Genomic DNA, 17174 nt, shown 5'->3' on the forward strand with positions numbered 1-17174 from the left:
ATCAATAGCGTCCCCCTGCACACATTCAGGAACCTGGTTGTGTCTTCAGGTGAAACGGATTGTGGGACAAGAAGCAGAAAGGAAAAGGAAAAAAGTTCCGCCGGACCTCGGGAGCCGGCCGCCTATGTCATGGGCGATCTTTGGCCACACCAGGGCAATAGTGAAGCTGCAGCAGGTGCAAAAGAGCTTCAGACAGTCTTACAAGCACTGCTTTTCTAAACATTTTTTTGTATTTTTGCACAGTTTTATATTTTTTTTTGTTTTTGATGGAGGGGAAACAACAAAAAACAGGCATTGAAAAAAACTCAACAGTGCAGGGCGCCTTGTGCTGGTTCCGACCTATTCACACATCGGTCCACTACTGACATCACCTCATAAGCCAACGGGGCACCCCACACTGACTTTCGGCGCAGCATTGTAGGATGGCCACACCAGTGCGGCAACTTGCTGGACACCACCTCGGTGCCATCTGGATCTCGGAGCGTTCGAGTCACTGTACCGCAAGAGTGTCCGGAACTCAGCTGGTCACGCCGTCTTTCGGCGCAGCATTGTAGGATGGCCACACCAGTGCGGCAACTTGCTGGACACAACCTCGGTGCCACCCGGATCTCGGCGCGTTCGAGTCACTGTACCGCAAGAGTGACCGGAACTCAGCTGGACACGCCGTCTTTCGGCGCAGCATTGTAGGATGGCCACACCAGTGCGGCAATTTGCTGGACACCACCTCGGTGCCATCCGGATCTCGGCGCGTTGTGCTGCCTTCGGCCTATTCGCACATCGGTCCGCTACTGACGCCGCCTCACGTGCCAACGGATTTTCTACGCTTTTTGTAGCCCTATGCCGCATAACAGGTCATGTGACTTGTTTATAAAACTTTTCATTGGTTCATTTTACTTTTGGTTTCCTAAAGATGGAAGGCTTGGTCATATGACCTAAAAATAACACTTTTCATTGGTTAAGAACATTTTTTTCCCAAACGATGAAAGCCCCACCTTGTTTCTGGATGATTCAGACTGAAGCTGGCGTCAGCATGAGAGCACCACCATCTCGTGGCTCCGTCGTGGTCATTCCGCGAGCAATCATGGCAGCCGCTCCCCACCGGAAGCCTGCAGGAGTCGAGGGCCCCCAAGACTTTTGTAGAATCTTCACGGCTGAGGGGACGCTTTTTGAGAATGGAGCCCAAGCCCTAGCAGGCAAGCGTCCGAGTTCCAAGGTGTCCCAGGGCCATTTTAGTGGACCAGGCCCAAAACCGAAGAGCCGTCCGCCATTTTAAGAGTCATGTGGCAGCCGCCTATCGCTGCACTGCAAGAGTGGGAGCAACTCAACAACATGGTGAGCGAGACGCTGTAGCCGCAAGAGCGGGCGCAACTCAGCTGGATGGCCGCCACCTGGGGAGGCCCGTTCACGCCGCCTCCCCCACGCCCCCCCCCCCCCCGGGCCGCCCCACGCCAATTTTCGGAGCAGCATTGTACCAAAACCAGTGCGGCAGTTTACTGGACATCACCTGGGTGCCATCAACATCGCAGCGCGTTCTGCTGCCTTGGGACTATTCGCACAACAGACCGCTACTGACGAGGCCTCCCCCCGCACCACCCGGGACGCCCCACGCCAATTTTCGGAGCAGCATTGTAGGATACCAAAACCAATGCGGCACCCAGGCGACATCACCTGGGTGCCGTCCAGAACTCAGCACGTTGTGCTGCCTTGGGACTATTCGCACAAAAGACAGCTTCTGACCATTGTTGCTTTTTTGGTGAAAAATGTTTAAATGTTTTTACAGTTTTTGTTCCGTTCGTTATATTTAAAAGTTAATAAAGTTTTATAATCTTACTTTGTTGGAGTGTTATATATTTTTTTTAAAACGGGTGAATGGGGCCTTGAATCGGGTTATTGTCATGTGTGGGCTTTGCAAGTGTACTGCTACAGGATCGGACATTTCAAACTCAAATGCACGTTCTTTTTCTTACCTTTCCGAAGCATGGAGCGCAATAGCAGGCAGAGAAAGGGTGATGCAAGTGTTGAACACTGCCTGGCCTGGAAGTTGCTGGCAGTGCCCCCCCCCCCGCCCGCTCCTGAAAGAGGACACACACACACCGCCGCCCCGAGTACTTCACAGATCTTTAAAAGACCATGCGCTTGTTTATGAGGCTTAAATGGTTTATCACCCCTTCTAGAACCCCTGCGTCGACCCTCTGACGTTTCCTGGAAGAATTACCACGTAACACAATACCAAGCCCTGTCAGCTGAAACCCCCGAGGAATCATGGGGCATATTATCAAGGGGGTTTATCTCCGCTTTTTTGGCTTTAAAAGCCAAGAAAGCGGAGATAAAATTATCTCCCTATTACCAAGCTGTCGCTAACACCAGTTAGTGCAGCTAAAAGGAGATAGCGACCATCTTGGGCCCCGCTTTGCATGTCAGTGATACTTATCACTAATGACATGCAAAGTGGGCGTGCCAAGATGTTAGCGACTGGAAACAGTCCCTAACATCGCTATCTCCTATTACCAACTTTTGGAGATATTCGCGCTAAGAGCGAATATCTCCAAAAGCTAACACCTGACCTGAGCAGTTCTTAGCCATGTTATCCAATGGGAGGTGGATAACATGGCTAAGAGCATTTGCTCGATAATACATGAATATCGCTGACTTTTCTGCGATAATAGCAAGGTTTATCTGCGATAAAAATCGCCGATGTGCGGCGATAATTTTTGTCTCTAAACAAGTTAGAGACAAAAATTATCGCTAGTTGTTGGTAATATGCCCCCGGGTTTTTGCTTGCAGAAATCGGGAGGCGGGAGACTAGCACTGAAATCAGTAGTCTCACGCCTGAATCGGGAGGGTTGGCATGTCTGGATTCTCTACAGCTGGGGCCATAAACTACATCCGCAGGGGTAGGTGATAGCCTGGGACCAGCCTGGCATCTAAAATGGCTGCCGTGCACGACAAAATTGTGCCATTGGAAAAAAGGCAAGATGGCGCAGACAATGTTTATCAATAAGGATTCATTTATAACAAAATATTTTATCGCAGTGACAAATTGGCGGTCAACACTTCCTGATTTCCATCGAATCGAACGTTAACAGACGTCACGCAGCAAAAAAAAAAAAAGCTCACGCACAGCCGCTGGAAGAGATGTATCAACATATATGAGCCTCCTCAGCCACCCTCAGGAACTATAGGGGGATTAGGATACGTCTCCCGCACCCCCTTATACCTAGTAATTTAATTAAAATGAAGCACAAAATGGCGAATTCCCGTTTCGCTACCAGTTTGCGGCCCAGTTCGCGGCCCGTTAAGCGCTTCTACCGTGAAAAATCATTTTTTTTTATTTTCCCCACGGGACCCTTTAATAACCCCAACAACATTCCTAGGGGGTCAAGAGGGGTATACCTTGCCTCCTTTCATTAAATTCCCCCTTCGTTTTTCACCTCTTCTTCTCTCTCGATCCTACCGAGAGATAAGATGGCGGCCGCTCCGGACTGTCACGCAGAAAAAAAAAAAAAAAGCTCACGCACAGCCGCTGGAAGAGATGTATCAACATATATGAGCCTCCTCAGCCACCCTCAGGAAACATAGGGGATTAGGATACGTCTCCCGCACCCCCTTATACCTAGTAATTTAATTAAAACGAAGCACAAAATGGCGAATTCCCGTTTCGCTACCAGTTTGCGGCCCAGTTCGCGGCCCGTGAAGCGCTTCTACCGTGAAAAATCATTTTTTTTTTATTTTCCCCACGGGACCCTTTAATAACCCCAACAACATTCCTAGGGGGTCAAGAGGGGTATACCTTGCCCCCTTTCATTAAATTCCCCCTTCGTTTTTCACCTCTTCTTCTCTCTCGATCCTACCGAGAGATAAGATGGCGGCCGCTCCGGACTGTTTAGAATGTTGACAGACACCGGAGAGCCAATCAGCTTTCTGCACGCAAAGTTCCGTTTCGCGAAAAGTAAGCGAACCGGAGCGCAGCCTGGAGCGCTGTTACAGATATATATCTTGTTTTGAACGTTAATTTCTCAAAAACTACTGGAGCACATATATTGAGACCTAGCAAAGGCACATCGGGCTAACAGTCCCTACAATTTTGCCAAGTTTTGTGCAAATCCATTCAGCCGTTCGAGCTAAAAGTGAGTCCAACCGCCCTATGGAAATTAACATGGGAAAAACGCGTTTTGGGACCCCCCTTTTTTCTCGGCCCCCCCTTGATGAAACCCCCCCACATTTTCAAGGGCTGCTCAGAAACAAAATGTGCCATTTTCCTGAAAATTTCAGCCGATTCCGTCCACAAACGCCAAAGTTATTAGACATAGAATTTTCAAAAATCCCATAGGGAAAAAATCCTAACTATATATACCTACTGGCGATAGCCAGTAGGTAATATATATATATATATATATATATATATATATATTCACTGAAAAAACCATAGGTTATAGACCATATATAGTTAGGAATTCGCATTTACAAAACCTTATTTTACTCACACAAAACCATCGAAATTCCATATATAGTTAGTTGCACTAACTATATATCGCGCACCCGCAATCCACTGCTGATGATGTCACATATTACATCATTCATGACATGACTGATGCCATCTCAAATGACATCACTGATGACATCTCATTTGACATTACTGATCACATCACTGATGATATCATTCATGTGAAAATACGATGAACCTCTTCAGACTCTAATATAACCTTAGATACAATCAGTGTAAACAGACACTCACAGACTGTCACTCATCCATGGAGTTACTCACACACGTAGTCAGTCATGCAAAGAATCAATCACACCTCCATTTCCACAACTATACAGTTATACAAACTTTACTTATTCAAACATATACTAACACATATTTACTCTCTTATACAATCCCTGATACAAGTTCACAATGATCCATACAGCCACTCACACATTCACTGGCTCTTATGCACAGTTATTTATATATGTCAACTCTCACATGTATTGTGTTTTACATATGTACTTACTTTGACATGTAGCACTGAGATATCCATTCACTCACCAATACACTCATGCACACAGTCAACCGCCCATACAGCTGTTTCCACATGCACTTTTGAAACCATACATCTAGTGAATCAACTGCTCACACATCTATGCGCAGAGTCATACACCTCCCAGCCACCCACACACACACTCAGTCTCCCATACAATTACTTGGGCAACCAATCAATAACCCATATAGTTACTCATATAGCTACTTATCAACACATGCAACAGTTTACAGAACAACAGACATAATAATGCACAAATTAAGACAGTTTAGTCACTAACCCATGCACTCAGTGAGACACATTTAATCACTCACTCATACAGTCAGTCATGCACCTACTAAATCCTTCATCCAGACACTTATACATCCACTCATTCTTCAATATGTAAGACATATTTTAACTTTACAGAAACATACAGTCACTGGATGTTGTCATCAGTGATGTCATCAGTGATGTCATTTGAGATGTCATCAGTGATGTCATTAGTGATGTCACTGACCATGTCATGAATTATGTAATATGTGACATCATCAGCAGTGGATTGCAGGTGCGCGATATATAGTTAGTGCAACTAACTATATATGGAATTTCAATGGTTTTGTGTGAGTAAAATAAGGTTTTGTAAATGCGAATTCCTAACTATATATGGTCTATAACCTATGGTTTTTTCAGTGAATTTTCAAGGTTTTGTAAATGCTAATTCCTAACTATATATGGTCTATAACCTATGGTTTTTTCAGTGAATTTTCAAGGTTTTGTAAATGCTAATTCCTAACTATATATGGTCTATAGCCTATGGTTTTTTCAGTGAATATATATAAATACATACATATATAAACATATATCATCTGTATATCTATATAAATACAAACATAAATGCATGCATACATATACTTATATGCATATAGATGCATGTTATTTACATGAAAGTTGAAAAAACAATAATAAAAGCAAAGCTAAAAAGCCACCTCATTACAAACAGAATGGCTTTAACTTAAACGAGGGCGAGATCCATTGCATTTTCAATGCTTGTTTACTTTGGTTCCATCAAGAAGGCATTCAGATGTGTCACACATTTGCCATAAATTCTGAATGTTAGCACATTAGATCACTGTAGTAAAGCTACTGCTCACCAGGGACGTCTGCTGCTGGTATTCAAAGTGCATGTTTCAGTCTGCATGTCAGAATTTTTTTAATGAAATAGAAGAGGATTTGAGAAGTCACTCAAAATGATCCCTAATTTTTCTTTCTGAAGCACTAATCATACTTTCTATGGCAAAATTAACCCCCTCATGTTGTTCCTTTTTAAATTGAGTGTTTTCAGACTTACCACTTCATTCCAATCAAGATGGCTTCTCGTGTGCCATACTTTTGTCATAAGTAAGACTGTTAGCGCTCTAGTTGTTCTTTAGAACACTCTGGGACATTCTGTCATTGGGCTATACTTGGGGTACATCTGGGTGATATTTGGGCTACATTTAGGCTCTTTTGTCGCTGGTGGCCATCTTGGGAGACTGTATGTCAGAATTTTTTAATGAAATTAAAGAGGGTTTGAGAAGTCACTCAAAATGTGCCCTAATTTTTCTTTCTGCAGCACTAATCATAATTCATATGGCAAAATATACCCCCTCATTTTGTTCCTTTTTAAATTACATGTTTTAAGAGTTACCACTTTATTCCAATCAAGATGGCTTCAGGTGTGCCATACCTTTGTAATAAGTAGGACTGTTAGCGCTCTAGTTGTTCTTTAGAACACTCTGGGACATTCTGTCATTGGGCTATACTTGGGCTACATCTGGGTGATATTTGGGCTACATTTGGGCTCTTTTGTCTCTGGTGGCCATTTTGGGAGACTGCATGTCAGAATTTTTTAATGAAATAGAAGAGGATTTGAAAAGTCACTCAAAATGTGCCCTAATTTTTCTTTCTGCAGCACTAATAATAACTTCTATTGCATAATATACCCCTCATTTTGTTCCTTTTTAAATTAAATGTTTTAAGAGTTACCACTTTATTCCCATCACGATGGCTCCAGGTGTGCTATACCTTTGTAATAAGTAGGACTGTTAGCGCTCTAGTTGTTCTTTAGAACACTCTGGGACATTCTGTCATTGGGCTATACTTGGGCTACATCTGGGTGATATTTGGGCTACATTTGGGCTCTTTTGTCTCTGGTGGCCATTTTGGGAGACTGCATGTCAGAATGTTTTAATGAAATAGAAAAGGATTTGAGAAGTCACTCAAAATGTGCCCTAATTTTTCATTCTGCAGCACTAATCATACTTTCTATGGCAAAATATACCCCCTCATGTTGTTTCTTTTTAAATTAAATGTTTTAAGAGTTACCACTTTATTCCAATCAAGATGGCTTCAGGTGTGCCATACCTTTGTAATAAGTAGGACTGTTAGCGCTCTAGTTGTTCTTTAGAACACTCTGGGACATTCTGTCATTGGGCTATACTTGGGCTACATCTGGGTGATATTTGGGCTACATTTGGGCTCTTTTGTCTCTGGTGGCCATTTTGGGAGACTGCATGTCAGAATGTTTTAATGAAATAGAAAAGGATTTGAGAAGTCACTCAAAATGTGCCCTAATTCTTCATTCTGCAGCACTAATCATACTTTCTATGGCAAAATATACCCCCTCATGTTGTTTCTTTTTAAATTAAATGTTTTAAGAGTTACCACTTTATTCCAATCAAGATGGCTTCAGGTGTGCCATACCTTTGTAATAAGTAGGACTGTTAGTGCTCTAGTTGTTCTTTAGAACACTCTGGGACATTCTGTCATTGGGCTATACTTGGGCTACATCTGGGTGATATTTGGGCTACATTTGGGCTCTTTTGTCTCTGGTGGCCATTTTGGGAGACTGCATGTCAGAATGTTTTAATGAAATAGAAAAGGATTTGAGAAGTCACTCAAAATGTGCCCTAATTTTTCATTCTGCATCACTAATCATACTTTCTATGGCAAAATATACCCCCTCATGTTGTTTCTTTTTAAATTAAATGTTTTAAGAGTTACCACTTTATTCCAATCAAGATGGCTTCAGGTTTGCCATACGTTTGTAATAAGTAGGACTGTTAGCGCTCTAGTTGTTCTTTAGAACACTCTAGGAGGCTGCAGTAGAACACAAAGGAATCAACTGACAGTCTCTGTCCTTGTTGGATGTACTTATTTTACTGAGAATGTCAGACTTCATTTTCACATGACTGAGAAAGATAATGTGAATTTACAGAAAATATGCTTTCAGTTTAGCTTATAGATCCCCTTCCAAACCACTGTGGGAAAATCACGAGATATTAGTTTTCTTTCAAACAATATTCATGATATCACAGTAGAAGGTTTTTTCACGTGGTAAAATCACCTTAGAACCCACCACAATTCCTAAAACGAGTATGGTACCATCAACAAATGATTTATAATGTAACTAAAGTCCTAAAGCCCTCTATAAACTACAATGCTTTTTAATGAGGTGCTATCATGTATATTGGTCCCAAGATGGCTGCCAACACTTCTTGGATGAAGTGCTGACAGCCAATCAGATCAGATGTGTGGTTAGGCTCCGCCCAGATATATATCTTTTTTTGAACCTAAATTACTCAAAATCCACTGGAGCACATATATTGAGACCTAGCAAAGGCACATCGGGCTAACAGTCCCTACAATTTTGCCAAGTTTCGTGCAAATCCATTCAGCCGTTCGAGCTAAAAGTGAGGCCAACCGCCCTATGGAAATTAACATGGGAAAAACGCGTTTTGGGACCCCCCTTTTTTCTCGGCCCCCCCTTGATGAAACCCCCCCAAATTGTCAGGGGCTGCTCAGAAACAAAATGTTCCATTTTCCTGAAAATTTCAGCCAATTCCGTCCACAAACGCCAAAGTTATTAGACATAGAATTTTCAAAAATCCCATAGAGAAAAAATCCTAACTATATATACCTACTGGCGACCGCCAGTAGGTAATATATATATATATATATATATATATATATATATATATATATATATATATAATATATTATATAAATCACTGATCACACTAACTAATGATGTTCCCAGAATTCAAGGCAAACCTCTCCCAGTGCTTTTATATGCAGATGATGCGGTTTTAATTGGTCGCACACCAAATGCACTATGCACTTTAGTTTGAGGTTTCACAGATTTTTTGTCCGGCCTAGATTTATGCACAAATTTTAAGAAATCTTTTATTATGCCTTGTGGGCCAAGGAAATATCCTTTAAATTTTATCTCTGTGGGCGACCAAAGATTAACTTGCACTGCTACTTCCCCTTATCTGGGAATGGTCTTCGCTGCGATCGGCACCTGGTGGGAACACTTGGCATATTGTAAAAGTAAGTTCTTGAGGGCTTTTAACTCAATCCTCAGTCTCCCAACCCTAAAAGATCGGGAACAATTGCAGCCATTTTAAAGATTTTTAAGATCCAGTGTGTACCAATAGCTACCTATGGGGCAGAGGCATGGGGTGTCGCCAAATGCTCTTGCCTCCAATCAAAGGAAAATAGATTTTGTAGAAAACTCTTGGGCGCTCCAATCTCCCCCCCTCGTACATATGTCACGGCAAACTGAAATTAGGATACATTGAAGACATCATAAGGGCCCGCCCCGCACTATTTTGGCTAGCCATACTGAAGATTCCCGAGGCTTCTCTCACAAGAGACATAATAGATGATAGTCTTCGCTGTGAGAAAGGAATGGATATTCCTTGGCTTCCTGGGGTAGTGAAGAGTCTGGAAAGCATTAACCTTGGTAGACTGTTTGCCAACTCGAACACGGCTGTAACAATGGACAAAAACGTTTTAAAGGCAGCATTGTACGCACTTTATAGTGCGGAAAGACTAGAAAGGGAATTGAATAAACAAACTGTTGCAAAATGTATATCCATTGCGTACCCTGAGCATTGTCTACCAAGTGATATCGCACTACCGATGTCCCAATGGGAGAGAGGCCTCCTATTCCGTTTAAGAGCTGGGACAGTAAGATATTTGCTTTTTTTCCCTATGGGTATAACGCAAAACTTGACTCCCTGACATGTCCATGTGATGGTCACAGCGGTCAAACAATTTTACACTTTTTAGTCTTTAGTAAATACTATATGAAATATGCACAATGGTTGTTAATTCTGTATTTTAAAAAATTGTCACCTATTAATTTAACAGACGCTCTTGACTGCAAATTTAAATTGGACAATGTTGCATTGATCTTGCGATTTGGCACCATTTTGAGAGCACTCAGCAGCTACGGCTGCACGGAAATCTATGTGCGATCTATGAAGTCATTTGTATAGTACTATTCACAATATGCACTTTACCTAGGTTTACTGTATTTTCTATACTATTCTATTCTAAGGTTTTGGTAAAGCGCAAACAGCTGCCCCAGCGAAGAGGCGTCCCGGCGCTAAGTAGAACCACAGAACCACAACTGAGCTAGGAAGTGAGGGAAAAAGGTGGACTAAACAGTGGGAAAGAGGTGAATCTTAATAGCCTTTCGGAACATGGGAAGGCTGTCTAGGGAGCGGATATTAAGAGGTAGAGCATTCCAAAGCTTGGCTCCCAAGACCCTAAAGGAGCGTCCGCCCATGCGGCATAACTTAGTACGGGGAACGGTCAGTAGGAGCTGGCTTGAGGATCGCAGATCGCGTCGAGGAACATAAGGAGTGAGGAGAGATTGTAGAAGGGTAGGGCTTTCCAGTTTGAGGATTTTGAAGGTCATGATAAGGGCTTTGAAGTGGATTCTGGAGTTGACGGGTAGCCAGTGCAGTTTGCGAATAGTGGCTCTAACCGAGCATCTGCGGGGAAGGCCAACTAATGCTCTTGCTGCAGCGTTTTGCACGCGTTGCAATCATGCTATTTCTCCTTTGTTGGCGCCTAGGAGGAGAACATTGGCGTAGTCTAAGCGAGAGAGGATTGTCGATTGGATGATAAGTTGGCGGACTTTAGCATCGAAAAAACCAAGAATAGGGCTGAGACTCCTCAGCAAACCAACACAGGTGGCAGCCACTTTCTTGGTGTGCGTCTGAAAGCTAAGTGTTGCATCCATCCAGACTCCCAGATTTTTTACTAGGGACTTGGGGGGAGGAATGGGGGTCAAGGATGAAGGCCAACAGTGCTCATTCCAGTGGCTGGTGTTTTTACCAAGGAGCAGCACTTCAGTTTTTCCCGCGTTGAGCTGTAAGTAGTTATCCGTCATCCATTGGGCCACTGCCGCCAGGCCATCCCTGAATCTAGAGGCCAGGATGGAAGGGCCTTCCGTGAGAGTAATGGCCAGCTGGGTGTCGTCGGCGTACGACACCAGCGACAGGCCCCACTCTTTGGCCACTACTGCAAGTGGCTGCACGTAAAGGTTGAAGAGGGAGGGGCTCAAAGCCGATCCCTGAGGGACTCCCTGTGCAATAGGATGAGGTTTGGATAAAAATGGGGGGGCTGACACCCGGAAGGATCTGTCCTTTAAGAAGGAGCAGAACCATGTCAGAGCAGGGCCGGAAACTCCAACCATCTCCAGACGATTGAGAAGGATGTCGTGAGATACCGTGTCAAAGGCTGCGCTGAGATCAAGGAGAATCAGCGCAGCACTTTGACCGGAATCTAAGATCGTCCGGAGATATTCGGAAGTAGCCAGGAGGGCAGACTCCGTGCTGTGGCCCGGTCTGAACCCATTCTGGGATGGGTCCAGGATGTTATTCTGGTCCATATGTTGGGACAGGACACTATTTACATGGGCTTCTGCAAGTTTGAACAACCATGGGAGCAGGGATATGGGTCGGAAATTTTCCGGTTTAGATGAATCTAAAGTGGGTTTTTTGATAATGGGTGAAACCCACGCTTGTTTCCAGGCTGTCGGGACACTAGCTGAGGAAAAGGAAAGATTGAGTATGGCAGCTATGGAAGGCAAAAAGAAGTTGAGTGAGTCCATGAAATGAGTAGGGCTCATAGGATCAGCAGGGGAGCCTGATTTTACTTTCCTGCACAGTTTAGTAAGGTCGCCAAGGGAGATGTCAGGGATGTGAGTCAGGAGGTTGCAAGTAGGGGTGATGTTGGTGAAGTTGATAGGATTGGGGGAGAGCTGAGAAAATGATTTGTAAATATTTTGAACTTTCTCTATAAAGTATATGGCGAGGTCCTCACATTGTTGGGCAGACGAGATGCTGGGGGGGTGGGGGAGATCTGCTGCTCTGAAGTTCTTGAACTAGTTTGAAAACTATTTTGGCAGGGTTAGGACTCGAGTTGATTTTGTCTGCGTAGAAAGCTGCGCATGCAGTGCGGATAGCTTTGTGGTACTGTTTTTGTTTGGATATATACTTGATTTTGTCCCCATTATTGTACTCCCTTCTCCAGAGACGTTCGGCTTGTTTACAGTCCTTGCGCATGGATTCAAGGGTATCATTGTACCATGGATTGGAGGGTGCGGTGCGCCCGTTTGTCCATTTAGCTGGGATGAGGGCATCTAGACCTCCAGAAATCCAATCGTTGAACGCGCCATAGGTCATATTAATATCCTGGTTGGCCTCCCGATGGAATTCACCAAGGGTGACATGAAGATCACTGGTGGATAGTTTGTGCCATGGTCTTTTAAAGCGGCGTGTTGGTTCAGTTTTATGTACTCAACCATTGACTAATATAGTCAATTTAATGAGATAGTGGTCCGTCCATCCCATTGGTATAGGCTTCTCAGTTTTTACCTCCAGGATGTTGGTAAAAACCGGATCTAAAGTATGTCCGGCTGAGTGAGTTGGGGCCTGAATTAGGGAGATAAGTTGTAATGCAGAGAGATCTGCAAAAAGATTTTTAATAGTAGAGTCGCTAGACAGCTCAAAATTAAGGTTGAGGTCATCCAGTATGGTGAAATTAGCAGATTTGGTCACTAATGAGTTTGCTGCCTCGAGGAGAGCTTCAATGAATCTAGAGGCTGGTCCAGGTGGGCGGTAGATGTAAAGGCGAGACAGAGCAAAGTGTGGGCTAGTGGTAATTTTAAAGCGGGCACACACACAAGCGGGAAGATCTTCCTTCGTGAATGAGCAAGAAAATTGCTTTTTGTAAATTACAGCGATGCCTCCGCCTCTTGCATCGCGGTTTAGAGTTGACATATGGTAGTCGTCTGGAAGCGTGAGGTTGGGTATGGCAGACGTGCCATCCCGTAGCCAAGTTTCGCAGAGGAAGAGAATGTCAGTTCTCATCGAGTATGAGGGCGTTAACCTCAAGGTGATGTTTGGTGAGAGACCTGACATTGAGTTGGAGGATCGTGAGGGGGGTAGGTTTAGGCGGGTCACGTTTCTCTAGAGTACGGCGGGGGCTAATAGTAGTAAAATGGCAGGACTTACATTGGAGGCGCGTGTGGCCAAGAGTACCAGTAGTGCCAACGCAGTTCTGCCTATGGTTCAAGGCGAGGAGATGTTCTCTATCGTATTGAAGAGGTTCCTGAGAAGTCCGACCAGGGGGACTGGCGAGAGGCGATGTCGGGCGTAGACGGGCTTGCGTTAGGCGCGCCTTTGGCGCAAAAAAACGGCGCGCCCACTGCGCCCGTCCGCTGCGCGTCCGGTGGATACACATGTCATCAGGGAGTGAAAGTGGGCGGGGGGCGTAGCCTCGAAGTGGGCGTGGCCTCGCAGCACGCCGTCAATGGCGGCAAGATATTTTTCAATTAGGCGATTCCGCTGCAGCGCTAGATCCGCTGCGCGGTCAAGGGTGAAGTCCTGAAGGTGCCAGGGATCAAGTAAGTGCAGTGATTTAAAAAAAAAAGTATTTGTGACACACAATGATTAAAAATATGCAAACACGGGCTCCCGGTTTCCGCCTCAAGAGGAAATGTGGATTTTGCTACATTATGGATTGGACATTGCTATCTATATAGTTTTCTAATGGTTTTTATCCTGTACATGTGTTACTTTTATGGATATGTTGCCATCGGAATAAAGTCTTTTGGATTGGGATTGGATTGACTACTTTCAGTCCTCTCATTCTTGAATGGGATTAGAAGAGTTTCTTTAAATTGGCTGCTGCTTGTGGCTTTCCCTGACAGTGGTCTGTAGATAACTCATGTTGCTGCAGCTAGCAGATAATTAATTTCCAAGTTCGGGAGCTCTCTGAGAGGCACAGTGACAAGAGCTGGCTCACAACTTTTTGTGTATTAAGTTTATGTGCAGGTCAGTGGTCTAACAAAACTTGAGCACTCCCCCCCTGCAAAAAACATGGACACCCTCCTTCCCCCAGACTGTCAGGACAGAATGAATTAAATGAAGGGTGTCAATTATTCATATTGTAACCTCGAACAGCATATTGTTTTGAATTATCATGCTTCACACTCTAATCATGGCAAAGTGCAATATTGTTTTAAACCTTCTTTGTCTAAACAATATAGCAATGCAACTTGCTTTTTATGCGCAGGGTAAAAGCAGCTTGTTCTGCTAATCCTTCCATAACTTTCCAGAAGTGTCAGAACAGACAGGCTTGCTGAGTCATTCTTGGTTACTGAGTGAGTCGGTTAAATTTTTGCAACATTTCTTCCGTGAGTCGGTTTATTCTTAAATGCATTGTGACAAGAGGCTCAGATAAGATGTTTATGTATTTGTAAGGTGCATAGCCGGGCCTTAGGCTTCCCAGCGCTAAGAGAAACATAACTACTGTGGACTAAGTCAAGTTGCCTGAGATAGGGAGTTTTTAGGGAAAGAGCAATGTTTTGAGTCTTTTCCTGAATGCTAATTCGTTGGTTATCATGCGCATGCCCCTGGGTAGTGTGTTCCACATTTTTGGAACCAAGTGCTAGAAGGACCTTCCTTCCCATTTTTCTCTTTTTAGGGCTCGCCTGCGTTGCAGAGCGAAGCACGCTGCCGCTGTCGAGCCTTATTGTCTCATAGGCTATTATAGGAGATTTATTGAGAACTTCGCAGACATAGCGACCCCACTAACAGACCTCCTCAAGAAAAGTGCCAAAAATGTCCTCGTCTCACCTCCCCCAGAAGAAGCAAGACAGGCGTTCATTCTCCTAAAAAAAGCCATTACGTCCAGTCCAGTGTTGATACCCCCCGACTTCCAAAAGCCATTCTCCTTAGCCACAGACGCTTCTGACACAGGCCTCGGGCAGTCTTATCACAAGAGGGGGAGGACGGGATGGAACACCCGCTACTTTACATAAGTAGAAAACTACACCCTAGAGTGCGCAAATACCCTACTGTGGAAAAAGAGTGTCTGGCGATCCGCTGGGCTATTGACAAGTTGAGATACTATTTGGAGGGTCAGTACTTCACATTGTATACGGACCATGCACCCCTCCAATGGATGCAGAGGAACAAGTCACAAAACCCCTGCGTGCTACGGTGGTTCCTGTTCCTACAACCCTTTGCCTTTACTGTTAGGCACAGAAAAGGGACCGAAAATGGTAACGCGGACCTCCTGTCCAGAACGCCTTTTCTCCCCAATCGGGAGAAACCAGGGGGGTGGAATGTAGTGGGGTGGTAAAGGATGCATCCCCGATCGACTGGTAGGTCGCTGACTCTGCCTCACCTCCTTCCCCCCAGACGAACTGGTCCAGCTGTCTGCTGCTTTCAGACGCGGAAGAAAGGGAGGAGGGCGTCTTTAACTGGGCCTACAATGATGACATCGAGGCCACGCCCACACGTGACGACAGAGGGTCCGGAGTGGTCAAGATCACGGAAGCCCTCTACTCGGCGTGCGACGTCACCCAGGAGGAAGCGGAGTGGAGCGAGGAGGTCGAGAGTAAGAGCGTAGGAGACGTGGAGTCGGTCGGAGAAAGCGGAGAGAGCGAAGAAGACGGGAGAAAGGTCCGTGGAGGTGCGCCAGGAGGCCAACGACCCGGTGATCCGCCATGCTACACTCCCGAGGGAGGAGTCTGGCTGTCACAGGTACGTCGGCGTTGGGCAGCCTGGGTTGGGAGAAGGGGAGGAAGCCCTAGTGTATAAAGTTGTGAATATCCCTGCCTATCTTTCCCGCATCCTTCCCCCCCGCCCCTCCCCATCCACACTCGTTCCTCACTTTCCCCCACCTCCCGAGCACTGTTTATTCATGTATAGCACTGGTGTCCTGTGGGGAGGAGGAGCGGCTGGAGCACTCCGAAGCAGACGAGGAGGAAAGAAACACCGCTTCCTGGTTGCCAAGAACACAGAACCAGGAAGTCAACAGCCGCGGTCTAGCAGTTGAACAGCGGAAGGGGGAGGAGTCTCGTCAGCCGGCGGAACCCGGAAGGATAAAAGGAAGAGGCGTGGAACGGACGGTGTGCGAGGTCGGAGAGGAGGCTGCGGAGCACCCGGAGGTAGAGGAGACCCGAAGAGCGGAGAGCGTGAGAGCGGAGGCAGAGGAGACCCGAAGAGCGGAGAGCGTGAGAGCGGAGGCAGAGGAGATCCGAAGAGTGGAGAGCGGAGGCGGCTGAGGAACACCCGGAGGAGACTCGGAGAGGGGAGAGTGCACTGCGAGTGCTACTGAGCGACGTTCCCGACACTGCTTCCATACCCGGTGGGCTGAAGGGAGAAGACGCCACGGTCCGAGATTCGGGCCACAGCCCAAGGCAAGTGCTGTTAAAAGGGGCATTCTGGTGGGGTGTTTGGGGAGGCGGGAGGTAACAAGGTCGGGGAGGCGGGAGGCCCCGCGGTGACCCTTGCACTAAACCACACCCCAGCACTACGCTTCAAACTGAGAGCAGATCAGTAAAACCCGTTTTGTTTTCTCTTTTCCCTGAGGCCACACGAACCGGGACATCGGACCAAACCCTGACATTCCCTGCAACCAGAAACAACCCCAAGAAGGAAGGACCGTTACAAAACCCCTACTTAAGAGTAAAACTTAATAAAAAACTGAACTATAGACAACCAGTGCTCTGGTCTCATTCTCTGTCCACCACTAGCCCCTGACATGTCCTCACAAGCCCTCGGTCTCCCCGTGGGTAAAACGTATCCTGATAATCAAACTGACGGCCTCCCTCTGTTGGTTTTCTTCTCGGGGCTGAGCAACGCCGGGACCCAGAGGACCCCCTGCAGGCGAGCAGACCGGAGGGGAGGACAAGATCAACCCTGAGAAGTAGAGCCACAACCACGGACCGAGCAGAGTTTGCGAGGGAGAGACTAACCTCTAGAAGTAGAAAAACCCTTATAAAAATAAAGCCTTCACTTACTAGAAAAGCCTCCAGTC

At 45.6% G+C, this 17174-nt stretch overlaps 1 protein-coding gene across 1 annotated transcript in view; it reads left to right on the top strand.

The window, feature by feature from the left end:
* The window catches only part of LOC147737824 (uncharacterized), a 56640-nt gene that overhangs the window by 9269 nt on the left and 30197 nt on the right, over positions 1-17174 (top strand). Inside the window, exon 2 of the mRNA XM_086924981.1 lies at positions 16064-16368. Coding sequence (XP_086781107.1) covers positions 16064-16368 — 305 coding nt within the window. The remainder of the gene's footprint in view (positions 1-16063; positions 16369-17174) is intronic.

The sequence above is a fragment of the Lissotriton vulgaris genome, chromosome 1_1, assembly GCF_964263255.1.
Source record: "Lissotriton vulgaris chromosome 1_1, aLisVul1.2, whole genome shotgun sequence".
Taxonomy (NCBI): Eukaryota; Metazoa; Chordata; class Amphibia; order Caudata; family Salamandridae; genus Lissotriton; species Lissotriton vulgaris.